At 37.8% G+C, this 15,943-nt stretch overlaps 1 protein-coding gene across 1 annotated transcript in view; it reads right to left on the bottom strand.

Moving 5' to 3' along the window:
- The window catches only part of LOC114628925 (transmembrane 9 superfamily member 2-like), a 76,351-nt gene that overhangs the window by 43,265 nt on the left and 17,143 nt on the right, over positions 1-15,943 (bottom strand). The window contains exons 8-12 of the mRNA XM_028776905.1: positions 6,592-6,671; positions 6,050-6,089; positions 2,553-2,685; positions 610-729; positions 346-403 (exon numbers count right to left, since the gene is read on the bottom strand). Of these exons, the coding sequence (XP_028632738.1) occupies positions 346-403; positions 610-729; positions 2,553-2,685; positions 6,050-6,089; positions 6,592-6,671 (431 nt within the window). The remainder of the gene's footprint in view (positions 1-345; positions 404-609; positions 730-2,552; positions 2,686-6,049; positions 6,090-6,591; positions 6,672-15,943) is intronic.

Below are 15,943 nucleotides of genomic sequence, written 5' to 3'. Positions count from 1 at the left end.
TCACTGAAGACAGCAACAAGGAGAATAACAAAATGCTACGTATAAATTGTCACCATAGTATGATGTGTAATGCAAGACGTTTACCTATGATAAGTATTTTGAGAATCTGCTTCAAAAACAAAGATCAAAATGGAACACGTACGATTGCCATCTCTGTGCTGGCGTTAACATGTAGAAGACAGAAAGAGTGCAGACATAAAAGTAAGGGAAAGTGCAGCTACAGAAACACAGTAGTCATTCAACACCTTCCTACTCTTCATTATAGCACACAATATGGTTTTTCCCAAGATTAAACCTAAAAAAAGAACATAATTGTATAGAGATAAAAGAATATGAGATACTAACCCAGGAAATAACAATGTTGTCAGCAAAAAATGCATCTTCCAGTTTACACCTTTAAATGCTAAAGAAGTAAAAAAAAAACACAATAGTTAATGAAATGTTTTGAATGATATCATTTTACCAACACAGTAGTAATCAGACTATAATTACAACTGAATATGTTGGCTAAAATTCCATGTAATCTTTTCTGATTTTGTTCTTTACGGCCTTTCAACTCCTATATTTAACCCAGCAACTTTCTGGAATCATAACAGCAGTCATGCTTACTCTTGTGCATTTTGGCAGACACATATCCAGCAGGGATTTCCAGTATGAGCCACAGCACAACACCATAGTTCACTAAAGCAGTTTGCTCAGAAGGAGTAAGAAAACCAAGACCAGCCAGAACTAAAGGCAGAAAAATAAAATAAAAGTCGCATGAGAATAGCCTGAAGATTGTCTAAGAACTTAAGTATTACCACATTTAAAGCATTATGTAAAACAATATGCAAGGAAATATTCCAAGGATAATATTTAAATCATGTTTCAATAAAACAATATTTGTTTATCTACTTCCCTGACAATTTCTTAAGTGAAAAGGTTTGGCTTTCAGTTTAAGGTATATGGAAGTTTTATACTTGAGTTAGTCTTTAATTTCACTAGACCAAAATCAGATACTATCTCTTTTGCCCTATTCCAATAGTCATCTTAAGAAGAGCAAATTAATTTTTCCCTCAAAAATTTCTTCTTTCTGTATTTTGCCAAAGTAAAGAATTAAAAAGTTGAAGGTTTAGTTTCTTGGGGAAAAAGTGCCTTCAAGTTGACCGTTTAAAATTACCACTGTCCTCTGAAGCATCTAATAAGCCACCTTCTGCAGCAACTTTGCTTATAAAATCATTACTCTGGCTATACAACAGTGCCGGGCTCCATCTTTAGCTCATAAATTAAGGAAGCACATATCCATAGGTCATTGTTAGAATGACTACTAAACATGTAGTTTGATAGCTGGGCATGGTGGCATATGTCTGTTATCCCAGAATTTGAAAAGTGAAGGCAAGGGATCAGGAGAAGAAGGCTAGCCTTGGCTACATAAAAAAATCTAGACCAGTACGTGCTACATGAGATCCTGTCTCAAAAAATAAAATAAAAGCCTGGGGATATAGATTGATTAGTTGAGTGCTTGCCTAGAAGGCACTAAGTCCTGGGTTTGATTCCCCAGGGCTTCATAAACTGGTTGTGGTGAAAAGTGTCTGTTTATAGTATCATCACGTGAGAGGAGGAGGAAAGATGATTAGAGGTCCAATTTCATCCTCAGTGACATAAAACTCTAGATAAGTAAATATTAAAAGCAAAATATAAAAAAATAAAACTAAGAATACCATTCCATCTGTACACTTTAAGATCTGTACCTGTGGTCTAAGGCCATAGTTCAGTCTGCAAAGTGCTTACCTTGCAAATACAAAGACTCAAGTTCAGTATCAAGAACCTGGGCTAAAATAAATCTAGACATGGTGGTACACTTCAAGTCAAAGCTCTAGGGAGGCATACAGATGGCTCTCTGGGATTACTGATTGGCCAGCCTACTTTACTTGGTAAGTTCCAGGCCAGCCAGTGAGAACTCTTATCAAAAACAAAACAAAACAAAACCAAAAAAGCAGAGAAATTGAAACCTCAAAACCCTGCACTTAAGCTTGCCATGAGATTTCAAAATGTTAGCCTTTGTTTCAAGTGTTCCCCCAGTCCACTGAAAATAGGACTCTACTCATGTACCAATTTTAAAAAAGGAATCTATCTTACAATTTAAGAAACATGTGCTGCAGTTTGGGGATTTTTTTATTTGGTTTGGTTTGCGTGGATTAGTTTATTTAAGTCAGGTTCTGACTATAGAGTTCTGTCTGTCCTAGAGCTCAGTATGTAGACCAGGCTAGACTAAAATTCACGGACATCTGCCTGTCTCTCTCTCCCAAGTGCTGGTATTAAAGGTGTGTGCCACTGTGCCCGGCCATGCTGGAGTCTTTAAATAAATAATTTAGAACTGAACAAGCTAGATAAGGTTTCTGATAGAGGAACATTCTCAAACTCACATCTGGAATTTGAAAAGAAGAAATGTGAAGCATGAAAAACATGGATTTTCTTAATCCATACATTTTTCATTTTGTACTTATGAATCAAAGCTTAATATATGTCACGAGTTTACTACAAATGTTTAAACTATACCTAACTGTACTCACATAAAGACAGAAAAGTCATTATGAAAACTTGTGTTCCTTGACCAAGAAGGATAGACAGCAACATTCCATGCTCTGGGAGCCTGAATACACTCCCATGAATCAACCTCCAACCAAACTGCCTCCGGTCACATACCTGTATGTGAGAAATTCCTTAATAACCATGTAAGTTCATATGATAAGTTAGATGGAATGGAATTTTCCACTCACGACAAACTAACTGGAAAGTAATGGCTATGGATTTAGCAGGTTTCTGGATGGTGTATGAGCCAGCTACAAGAATAAATTGACTCTCTTAATTTATGTTTTGGATGTGTTAAATTATATAAAGCACATCGCTTGCAGTATTTTCAGAAAACAAGTGAAATGAGTTAACCTAAGGAACTCAATAGACTCATAGAAATTTAAAATTAATCAATATGCAAACATTTACAAAAACCAACTGTAAATACAGTATAACATAAATTATACTACCTTGCAATGTTTGCTATATCTATCTCATGTTTCAAGTCAATTATGAGTTTTTAAAAGTGGTATTCATAGTTATGAGAAACATACAAAATATAACCAGAGTTAAAAACAAACAATTCTTTAAATAAACTTGTCCTTTTAAACAAACCTATACAACTTTATACTTTCTGATGGTATAATTCAGTGGTTTTCAACATCTTCAGTATATACAACCCCTTGTGGGGTCAAATGCCATTTCACAGGGGTCACCTAAGACCATTGGGAAACACAAATATTTACATTATAATTTAAAACAGCAGCAAAATTGCAGTTATGAAGTAGTAACAAAGTAATTTTATGAAGGCACATGCCTTCACATACATACTCTACACAAATAAATAAAAATGCCTGTGGTGGTTTTAGTGAGAGCAGACCCGAAAGGCCCATGTATTTGAATGTTTAGTCTTTAGTTGGTGGAAGAATCAGAAGGTATTACCTTGTTATAGAAGGTGTGTCACTAGGAGCGGGCTTTGAATTTTCTTTTGCTTTTTTTTGTTTGTTTGTTTGTTTGTTTGTTTCCTGGAACTTACTCTGGAAACCAGGCTGGCCTTGAACTCACAGAGATCCACCTGCCTCTCCCTACCAAGTGCTGGGACTATAGTTGTGTGCCACCACCACTGCCACCATCCAGTGGCTTTGAGCTTTTAAAAGCCTATCCTATGCCCAGTTTCTCCCTATCTGCCTCCAAGTTGCTGAAAAGGTCTAAGCTATGGGTCTAAGTATGGGTAACTGCTCCAGTGCCATGGCTGTCTGCCTGATGCCAGGCTCCCTGCCAAGATGGTCATGGGCTAACCCTCTAAAACTGGAAGCAAGCCTCTAATGAAATGTTTTCTTTATAAGTTGCCTTGGTCATGGTGTCTCCTCACAGCAATAGAAAAGCAACAAAGCATAATGAAATAAAATCTTTTTCAAATAAAAATGCTAAATTTCTGGGGTTTTTTGTTGTTGTTTTGTGAGTCTTTTGAAAAGTTCAATTTTAAATTTATTTCATACACAGTTTGTGTCAATGTAGCATGCTCACCCCAGTAAGCTGTCCTGCTTCCCGTCTACTGCCACTGATCCTCTCCTCGTCTAACCTAGTTTCTCTTCTAGCTTCATTCATTCATTCATTCATTCAATCATTCGTTCAATCATGAATTTCATTAAGGTTGCTTATAGGATCATAGATGTGAGATAAGGAGGTCTGGAAGTATGGTCTCCTTATCATTGGCTACTCCATAGAAGAAAATGTCTCTCCCCAGCAACCATTAACTGCTTACACATACTCAGGAAAGGGGGGATTTAAGAAGAATCACCAACTTGCAAAAGTTGCATGTATCATAGTATCACACTTTTCCTTACTTTTAGTTTACTTTTACAGCTTTCTTCTGCCCTCAGTTGCCTTGTTAGAGAAAATGGGAGTGATAGAGCAAGCGTTAAACATACACTTTCACTTCTTCTCTACATGATCTCCTAAGCTGTCAACTTTTCCTCTCTCATTGCCAGTCCTTTCTAACCCCGATCATTGTGGACTTAGTTCATCCATCCCTCAATTCCACACTGAAATTATTCCTCCCATGGTCAGATTTCCAATTATGTGATTTGATCCTTTTGAAGGTTCCTAGAGATTCAAGATCTTTTACTTGGAAGATACTTCAATGGAAGCATAATTTAAGCAGAGGCCTTTTTACTTCATTAGCCACACAGAGAGACTATAGTGGTACTCAGGATAACAGGAACTAAAAGAACATCCTGTCAAATAAATGGACTCTCTCTGCCAGCCATTATTTCCATACAATCCTCACAGCTGAATAACCTGCTTTGATGAAATGGTCAATTTGAGAGTTGTTTTTCAAGTTTGAACTGACTTGAAAACTTCTTCCCTACTGACTAGCTTTCATTGTGCCAGGAGGTACTAGGCAAGCTTCTAGGGAAAAGTTTCAAAGATACACCTGCAGCCAACCCGGTATGCTCCAATACTGACCTGCCAGGCAATATGTTCCTACTAGCAAGATAATGGCAGAAAGGTTACTTGAGCAAACAGCTGCTTTTGGATTAGATTAGATTTGAAGCCTTCTCCACAAAAAGGAATTTAGGGCTGGTGCTATACAGATGGTCACAAGTCCATTATGGCTAGAAGGTCACAGGCCATGGAAGAAGGGAGAATTTAAATGATACGCTATCAAACTGCCTTCTAAATATTTATGTTTATGTCCATAGATTATTAGTTCTTCCCTCAAACATGATCGAAGAAGTTTCTGTCTACAGTGGTCAGCAGTTAATCTAGATGCCCATAACTAGTCAAAATGCTGAGAATAACTGCCTATTGAATGCCAAGCCTTAAATGGGACATCTATATCAATTCTTACCTCCAAGGGAGCATCACAGAAGAGAAATAGAAAGAATACAAGAGCCACAAGATAGGGGAGTGCTGTGAGATGCTGTCTTTGGGACATAACAGTCATGTACCAAAAAACTCGCTGCAGCTATGATTAACTGCACAAGATCAAGTCAACAAGATCAGTCAACTTTCTAACGATCAGCACTGATTAAACTCAGTATGCTATTAACACACACACAAAAAGGAGAGGGGACATGTTATGGTGCCTAGAGGGAGAGATAGGGGGAGCTGAGAATGTGCATCATCAGGTCCATTGTTGATATGTGTGAAAGTATCAAAGAATAAAAAAAAAAACTATTCTCTTTTTAAAAGCTGGTGACTCATCATATTAAGCCTTCAATAATCTCTTTCCAGTTTTTCATGGCATTCCGACCTCCCCCTACCTAACCTGATTGCAAATTTTTCTTACTCTTGGATTTGCTCAGACCATTTAAGCCCATAGACAGACAGTGTGTTCTATTTTGTTTGTTCTCTGTCTCTTTCTGCCTACTTTCTATTTTTTATACTGTATTAGACTGACCTATCTTCCTGCTACTGTCCTCCAACTGTTGGGATCACTAGTGTGTGTCACTATGCCCAACTCTGGTTTCGCCCATTGCATAAAGCTTACTTCCACCATCATATCTTGCTCACGACCACCATCATGTTGTCTACATGATGTTGTCCACATGAAGACACAACATGTATGACACCACAGGTTCCTTTCCCTTCAGCATAAACATTACTATATGTAAAACATATTTTCTTTTCACCAGATATGTTCAGAGGAAGAAGAAGAGAATAAGAGAGGAAACTGGCCCAAAAGAAATGCCACTCAGTATCATCAGTAGTGACAAAATACCTTAACTTAAAAATAAATATCTTATCTTAACCCTTGGAGAAAACAAGCATGAGGATCAAGAATTTGTATACCCTTGGCTATACAGCGACTTCATGGCAAAGCTGAGATACATGAGACTGTCTCAAAACAATAATAACAAAAGGATATTTATAGGAAGAGGAGACAACCAAGTAGTAGAGCCCCTGCCTTTCATGTATAAGATCGCAGGCTGAATCTCCAGTGCACCCCACCCCAGCTAAAAATCAAGAGAAAATCATCATGTATGTTTTCAATCCTCAAGCTACTTTGAGTGTATTTCCTGAAGTGCTTACCTAACCCACTGAACGTTCGTCTCAGTTGTAGTCTCCAAATCATAATCGTCTTCCGAGGACCACTCGGTAGCTTTACTTTCCTAAAATGAAATAGAAAATCAAATGACTTTACCTTATCTTTGCTACATAAGCAAACATAAGCCACTTCCAGCTTCATGGAATCATGATCTCCACCTTTACATATGAAGATTGCTTTCACCTAGTAATGTCTGACCTCATTACATGAAAGAACTAGAAGGCAAAAGCAGACTGATCTCTGTGAGTTCAGTGCCAGCTTGATCTACATAGCAAGTTCCAGGACAACCAGGGATATATAGAAAGACTGTCTCAAAACCCAAAATGAAAAGGTAAAAGAACGCACTAGGAAGAAAATTGTTGTGATCCAACAAAAACAGCATCTTTCTATTACTTTTTATGTAGTCTCAAACGCTTTAGATACTTCCCTTTTCCCTTTTATCCTGACATATTTCCATTTACATTGTAACTTTTTCTGATGCTTGCAAAAGTACATAAAATTTTACATGATAAGCCACTGTAATATTTGTAAAAATAAATAACAACCAAAAATGTTCTTTGGGATTAAAATAGATGATGGGGATCTATGCTAACATTGAAAAGAATGAAATGCATCACAAGAGACCTGTCTAGGAGACAGAATTGACTTTAGGAAAGTGAGAAGTGCATATAGCAAAATTCTATTTTTCCAGCTGGCAAGATGGCCCAGCAGGTGCTTATTGCACAAACACAAAGCAAACTTGATTCCCAGAACCCATGGACAGGTAAAGAAGAAAATAGACTCCACAAAAATTGTCCTCACCTACTCATGTACACACCTACACACACACACACACACACACACACACACACCTATACACACACACATCTACACACACACACACACACACACTGCTCACACATAATAATTTTTTTTATTTTTAAAAATCTCACCCCACCATATACCTATATTACATATACCTATATTACAGATGCAAACATTTTTCTGGAATGATAAATTACAAAAAAATAATGTTATGCTTTCATAAAGAGAAATTAAGGATAAGAGAACAAAGGTAGAGAATTTTCTTACACTTACTCTATATAAAATATCTACAAATATACAGTCATCATTGATATTAAGTTAAAATAAAACACAACTAGTTTACTACGACTCAACTACTTTGCTTTTTACAATTTCATGGTCATTCCCAGCTATATCGTTGAGTTCAAGGCAGCCTGTAATAAAGGAGAGTCCATCTCAAATAAACAACAACAAATAAAAAAACAGAACAGAAAATGGGGGGAAAAAATTCAGCCGAAACATCAGCAGTGTTTAAGCATCATTTTTGCACCAAATACTGCCATCTTCTGGAAATACTATGTCATAACATGTACTAGTCATGCCAAAGAAAATAAACTATTTTACAAATATAAGGCACATGAGAACAAAATGACAAATATAAAAAGATAACTAAGTAACAGAGAACCTATTTTGTGATCGTCTTAAATTAATGAATTATTCTTGGTCTTTATCTCAAAGCATCAAAATCTTTTTGTAAGCTAGCAATTTGTGTAAGAGATCTGTCTAGGAGACAGAATTGACTTTAGAAAAGTGAGGAGTGCATATAGCAAAATTATATTTTTCTAGCTGGTAAGATGGCACCAGTGACACAGCAATGAGATGGATACAAAAACTTCTTTATGCACAGTACAGAACCCCATAATGTGTTATAGTCAATAGAAATGATACAGAGTCTCAATTTTGTAGGGAATTTGATCTTATAGACCAGTGGTTTTCAACAGGAAGCATAGCCTACAGGGCAGAGTAAAAATGTGAAGCTGCCACTGGCATTCAGAAAGCCAAGTGTCCTGCAGTGCACAGGGAGATGTACATACCAGTGAAGTGAGAAAAACTGTGCTGTGTCCCATAGCTTTCAAATGTCCAATCCAAAATCCACGGAGGTGAGAAACTGCTTATGATTGCTTGCCCTTTGATTATAGCTCTGCTCTATAAGGTATTTTATATGATTTCAATACACACTAAATATTCCCACCCAAGAAGGCACTGTCTTTTGTAAACTGGGAAAAAATAGTACTATACTTGTTTGGGAATGATACTAAAATTGATTGACATTTCAAGAAGTCATAGCATTAGAAAAATAGCAATATTGGGGCCAAAAATTTGCAATATTCTTATCTGCCCATTATCACACTGAAAATGACAATTCACATAGACGCAAACATATAAAATGGATAAAATACATTAAGGGTATATTATTTTATTAATAGTTACTAATTCTCCTAAATGTTATTAGGATGTCACACTAGTACTAGTTAAAATTAAATGCATAGACCAGTTTTGTCTCCTAATAACTATTAGTATTATGGTAGAATAGCATAGGGTGAGTTGCAAAACATTTGTTATTATGGGACATAAATCTGACAGAGTTGAAAGCCCCTGATCCAGGTTAGCTCCCTCATTTTATGATAAGGAAACTGGGGTCCCAGGGAAAGGGGAGAAAGCACTTGCTTAGAGTCACAATATTAGTTTAAGGCAGGCCAGATCATAAATCTTCTGATTCTTCATCAGCTACTGGCCTATGCTGTCTGAATGTCAAAACTGCACTTTCCAACAAAACAATGTCGTAAGGCTAAGAGGAATAACTCAGTGTTACAAAACACACCTAGCATATGCAAAGCCTTTAGTTCCATGATCCACACTGCAGAACAAACAGAACAGACAGTGTTGTGAATGTAGGTAGAGTCTCATGCTAGCTTATAAGCAAAGATTATTAACTAGAATTTACATCAAAAATTATACCATTAGAATGAAACAAACACATCTTTGTTTGATGATAGCATGAAAACAGTAAGGCTGATATGTGCTCACAAACTGAAGCAGCAAGCACAGGGACTGCAGGAGTCTACAACATGCCCTCTGCATATATGTTATGGCTGCTGGCTTGGTGTTTTTGTGGGGCTCCTAACAGTGGGAGCTGGACTCTTTTATCACTAACACTGACACTTTTGTCTGTTCTTGGAATTCTTTTCTTCCTATGGGGTTGCCTTGTTCAGCCTCAGTATCAGGGTTTTTGTCCTGACTTAATTTACCTTGTTTTGTAGTGTTTGGTTGTTGTCTCTTGGAGGCCTGTTCCTTTCTGAAGAGAAAAAGGAGGAGGAGTAGATCTGGGGGAGAGGGGATATAGGGGAGGGGAGGAACTGAGAGGAGTGGAGGAAGGGGAAACTGCACAGGATATATTGTATAAGAGAAGAATCTATTTTCAAGAATTTTTTAAAGTAAGGGTTATTTTTATTCAGTTGGGTTTTAATTATTTGGGAAGTTAATACAAGCAAACAATATATTTTAAACAAATTCATATCCCCAGCCTCTCCCTTCTAACTCTTACCATAATCCTTACCACCTTTCTCTCCAAACTTCATTTACTTTCTCTCACTAAATGGACACTGTGTTAAAATAAGAGTATATGAAGTGTGATATTTGGTTTTTTATTTTTAATAGGGTTTTACTATGTAGCTCAGGCTAGCCTCCAATTCATGACTGCCCTGCCTCAGCCTTTTCAATGCTATAAAACAGTTTATAAAATAAAAGTATTATGAACACATACATTTTAGACTAAGATTCAAGGATTCATAATAGACACTCTATCCATAATCCATAATAGTAAGTAATGAAGGCAACAACTTCATAATAAGAATTCAAATATTTGTCATAAAAATAGTGTTCACTCAAATAGTAATATAAATGATTCATCTTTCCTTTTGAATAAACTGTTTTGTATTATTTGAAAACATGTATCATTCTCTGAAGACATTAAAGTACATTTACAAAGATTCTTAAATAAAAGGCAAAATAAGATTGAGGCATGATAGCTCATAGGCTCATACTGATAATCCCAACACTTAGGAGGCTAAAGCGGGAATCACCACAAATCAGAGGCCAGACTGCTGCAGTTAGTTCCAGGCCAGCCCATCCTACAGCGTGAAATTCTTTCTCAACACTTCTCCTATCTCACTCCAAAACACAGGCAAAACAAAACCTGAAAAATTAAAGATTATTATGCTACATCTGGGCTTCTCTATGACCAATATCTGCTCGGCCAGGGGTTCAAGCTCTCAATGTCACACAAAGTTCATAAACTCTTGGGGCTAAAGAGCAGTTTGCAGGTGGCTGGCTGCTTTAATGTGCAAGGAGAAGTCATCCTGGGTGCACAGGGACTATAATTCAGGGTGTTAGGGGAATGTACCTACGGCATGGTGCTGACCTCCATTAATCAGTTCAATATGTATACAGCATTTGGCTTTCAATTTATGTCCCTTTGTCCTTATGTCACAATCACACCTGTGTCCCCCCATCCCATTTCCTGAGTGTCTATATACCAGAGGCACATGTAAGACTTCCCACAGTCGAAAGCAGGATGATACACTGTGGTTCACCACAGTTACAGGGTCTAGGATCGATCCATGTCCTGGACTGTGATGAAATTTCCTGTTCTAGGAGAAGCAGGGAAAAAAATATGTTGAAGACAGAGACAGGAATTACACATGTATAGGTCCATACCTTCACCAAGAGAACAAGTACTAGTCATATGTCACACCTGAAGCTTGGGTCATACTAAGATAGATGAGGCCGAATGAATAGATGAATTCACACTATATTTGAAACAGTCCATATAATGAAAAAAATATATTTCTGTGCCCCAATAATATCAAGCAAAAATAAACAAAGCAATATAACAACAAGCAGTTTACTAAAACTTCTTGAGAAAATAGGATCATCAGGCAGAATATTCACTAGGAAAATTATATATAATATATAATATATAATATATACTATATTAATCTTATATAATATATATTATATGTTTATAATTTATAATTGTAAATTATTTATATTTATATATAATTTCTAATTATATTCCTCATATACCATATGCCATATATCATACATTGTATATTATATGATCATCTCATTAGATGCTGAAAAAGCCTGTGACAAAAACCAACACCCTTTTATGTCTTGGAGAGATCAGGAATTCATGGCACATATATAAACATAATAAAAGCAATATATAGCAAACCAACAGCCAACATCAAACTAAATGGAGAGAAACTTGAAGCAATCCCACTAAGATCAGGGACTAGACAAGGCTGCCCACTCTCCCCCTACCTATTCAATATAGTACTGGAAGTCCTAGCCAGAGCAATTAGACAACAAAAAGAAGTCAAAGGGATACAAATAGGAAAGGAAGAAGTCAAAATATCACTATTTACAGATGATGTGATAGTATACTTAAGTGATCCCAAAACTTCCACCAGAGAACTCCTAAACCTGATAAACAACTTCAGCAAAGTGGCTGGACATAAAATTAACTCAACAAATCAATAGCCTTCCTCTACTCAAAGGATAAATGGGCTGAGAAGGAAATTAGGAAAACAATACCCTTCACAATAGTCACAAATAATATAAAATATCTTGCTGTGACTCTAGCCAAGCAAGTGAAAGATCTGTATGGCAAGAACTTTAAGTCTCTGAAAAAATAAATCGAAAAATACCTCAGAAGATGGAAAGATCTCCCATGCTCATGGATCAGCAGGATTAACATAGTAAAAATGGCCATCTTACCAAAAGCAATCTACAGATTCAATGCAACCACCATCAAATTTACAACTCAATTCTTCACTGAGATAGAAAGAGCAATTCTCAAATTCATCTGGAATAAAAAAAAAAAAAACCCAGGATAGGAAAAAGTATTCTCAACGGTAAAATAACTTCTGAGGGAATTACTATCCCTGACCTCAAGCTGTACTACAGAGAAATACTGATAAAAACTGCATGGTATTGGTACAGAGACAGGCAGGAAGATCAATGGAATAGAACTGAATACCCAGAAATGAACTCACATACCTATGGTCACTTGATCTTTGACAAAGGAGCTAAAACCATTCATTGGAAAAAAGACAGCAGTTTCAACAAATGGTGCTGGTTCAACTGACAGTCAACATGTAGAAGAATGCAAAATGATCCAATTTTTTTTGGTTATTTTATTTATTGGTTATTTCATTTATTTAAATTTCTTTTTTATTGGATATTTTATTTATTTACATTTCAGATGTCATCCGCTTTCCTCATTTCCCCCCAAAACCCCCATTCCATCTCCCCTCCTCCTTTTTGTTTTTATACCATTTTAATTACTTGCAAGTATTAAGGTCAGTTCTAGGTTGAGGAACTAGCAATACAATAGATGCAAATAGTCCAGGAACAAGCAAGACAATAAACATAGTCAAAGAACAAGCAAGGCAATAAACAAAGTTCCATGAACACTCCCGTGATCATTATTCCCAAGGGCAAATCGATCCATTCTTATCTCCTTGTACAAGGCTCAAGTCCAAGTGGATCAAGGATCTCCACATAAAACCAGATACACTGAATCTAACAGAAGAGAAAGTAGAGAAGAGCCTCGAACACCTGGGCACAGGAGAAAATTCCCTAAACAGGACACCAATGTTTCAGGCTCAAAGATCAACAATTCACAAATGGGACCTCATAAAATTGAAAAGCTTCTGTAAGGCAAAAGACACTGTCAACAGGACAAAACAACAATATATAGACTGGGAAAAAAATCTTTACCAACCCTACATCCAATAGAGGGCTAGCATCCAAAATATACAAAGAATTCAAGTTAGACTCCAGAGAACCAAATACTCCTATTAAAAATGGAGTACAGAGCTAAACAAAGAATTTTCAACAGAGGCATCTCCAATGGCTGAGAAGCACCTAAAGAAATGTTCAACATCCTTAGTCATCGGGGAAATGCAAATCAAAATGACCCTGAGATTCTACCTCACATCAATCAGAATGTCTAAGGTCAAAAACTCAGGTGACAGCAGATGTAGGTCAGGATGTGGAGAAAGAGGAACAGTCTTCCATTGTTGGTGGGATTGTAAGATGGTACAACCACTTTGGATGGTTCCTCAGAAAGCTGGACATAGTTCTACCTGAAGATCCAGCTATACCACTCCTGGGCATATACCCAGAATATGCTCCAACATATAACAAGGACAAATGCTTTCACTATGTTCATAGCAGCCTTATTTATAATAGCTAGACTCTGGAAACCCAGTTGTCTCTCAACAAAAGAATGGATTGAGAAAATGAGGTACATTTACACAATAGAGTACTACTACTCAGTTATTAAAAACAATGACTTCATGAAATATACAGGCAAATATATGGAATTAGAAAATATCATCCTGAGTGAGGTAACCAAGACACAAAAGAACACACATGGTATGTACTCACTGATAAGTGGATATTAGCCCAAAAGTTCAGAATATCCATGATAAAACCCACAAACCATACGGAGCTTAAGGAGGAAGAAGACCAAAGTGTGGATGCTTCAATCCTACATAGAAGGTGGAACAAAATAATCACAGGAAGTACAGGGAGGGGGTATGTGGGAAGGAAAAAGGAGGGGGAGGGATAAGGGGGGCAGGATTAGGTATGGGAAGGGACAGGAGAGAAGTACAGAGGGTCAGGAAATCGAATAGAAATATGTAGCAGTGGGGGATGGGGAATTGGGGGTAGCCACTAGAAAGTCCCAGACATAAGAGAAGCAAGAGACTCCCAGGACCCAATGGGGATGACATTAGCTGAAATACCCAACAAAGCGGAGATAGAACCTGTAGAGACCACCTCCAGTAGATAGACAGGGGCCCCAGTTGAGGGATGGGGCCACCCTCCCATCTCAAAATTTTTGACCCAGAATTGTTCCTGTCCAGAGAAAAGACAGGGACATAAAAATGGAGCAGAGAGTGAAGGAAAGGCCATCCAGAGACCGCCTCACCTAGGGATCCATCCCATCTGTAGACACCAAACCCTGACTCTATTGCTGATGCCAAGAAACACTTGCTAACAGGAGCCTGGTATAGCTGGTCCCTGAGAGGCTCTGCCAGAGCTTGACCAATACAAATACAGATACTCACAGACAACCATCAGACTGATCCCGGGGACCCCAATGGAAGAGCTAGAGGAAGGACTGAAGGAGCTGAAGAAGATTGCAACCTCATCAGAAGAACAATATCAACTAGCTGGACCACACAGAATTCCAAGAGACTAAACCACCAACCAAAGACTATTTATGGAGGGATCCATGGCTCCAGATACATAGGTAGCAGAGGATGGCCCTATCTGACATCAATAGGAGGGGAAGCCTTTGGTCCTGTGAAGGCTCGATGCTCCAGCATAGGGGGATGCTAAAGAGGTGAGGCAGGAGTGGGTGAGTGGGTAGAGGCATAGGGGAGAGGGCAGAGGGAGGATGACTGGGGGGGGGAAGCAGGAAGGGAGATATCATTTGAAATGTAAAGGGATAAAATGATTAATAAAAGTATGTATATTAATTTTATATAGTATACTATATATTTATAATTATAAATTATTTTTATGTAATTTATAATTATATATCATATATTATGCATCATATATTATATTTTTTTATTTAATTTCATGTTTTATTTATTCACTTTACATTCCACTCACTATCTCCCTCCCGGTCATCCCCTCCCATAATCCTTCCCCCACCCCATCCCTTCTCCTCTGAGCACATGGGTGACCCCCATACCCCACCCCACCCCCAGGTACTTCAGGTCTCTGAGAAGCTAGGTGCTTCCCACTGAGGGCAGACAAGGCAGCCCAGCTAGAAGGACAAATCCCATGTACAAGCAACCGCTTTTTGGATGGCCCCCGCTCGAGCTGTTAGGGACCCACATATTAATCACACCAACTCTATAAAATTATCTGCTACTTGACATTTTCTGAAAAGAATTAAATGACATGAGATGTTAACCAGACACTGTGGTGCACAGCTGTAATCCCAGACCTTAAGAGATGAAGGCAAGAGAATCAGAACCTCAAGGGCAGATGGGGTAGAGCAAACACTGGAGAGGGAAGGAAAGCAGGGGAAAGGGGTGAAGAGGAAGAGAGGGGAAAGGATAGTAAGAGAGACAAAGATATAGAGACAGACAGATTGATTAAAGAAGGAACCAGGGCCTTATGCATGCTTATGCAATCTCATTGCTACAATTTTAAGGTAATGAAAGATTCAGATTTAATTTTAAATAAATGGTGTTATGTGTCTGGTTTAGAAAACAATAAGGTGCTGGGCAGTGGTGGCGCACGCCTTTAATCCCAGCACTTGGGAGGCAGAGGCAGGCGGATTTCTGAGTTTGAGGCCAGCCTGGTCTACAGAGTGAGTTCCAGGACAGCCAGGGCTACACAGAGAAACCCTGTCTTGAAAAACCAAAAAAGGGGAAGGGAGGGGAAGGGAGGGGAAGGGAG

The sequence above is a fragment of the Grammomys surdaster genome, unplaced genomic scaffold (assembly GCF_004785775.1).
Source record: "Grammomys surdaster isolate TR1022 unplaced genomic scaffold, NIH_TR_1.0 274, whole genome shotgun sequence".
Classification (NCBI taxonomy): Eukaryota; Metazoa; Chordata; class Mammalia; order Rodentia; family Muridae; genus Grammomys; species Grammomys surdaster.
The sequence above is the reverse complement of the archived record's forward strand: the minus strand, read 5'-3'. Positions and strand labels throughout refer to the sequence as shown.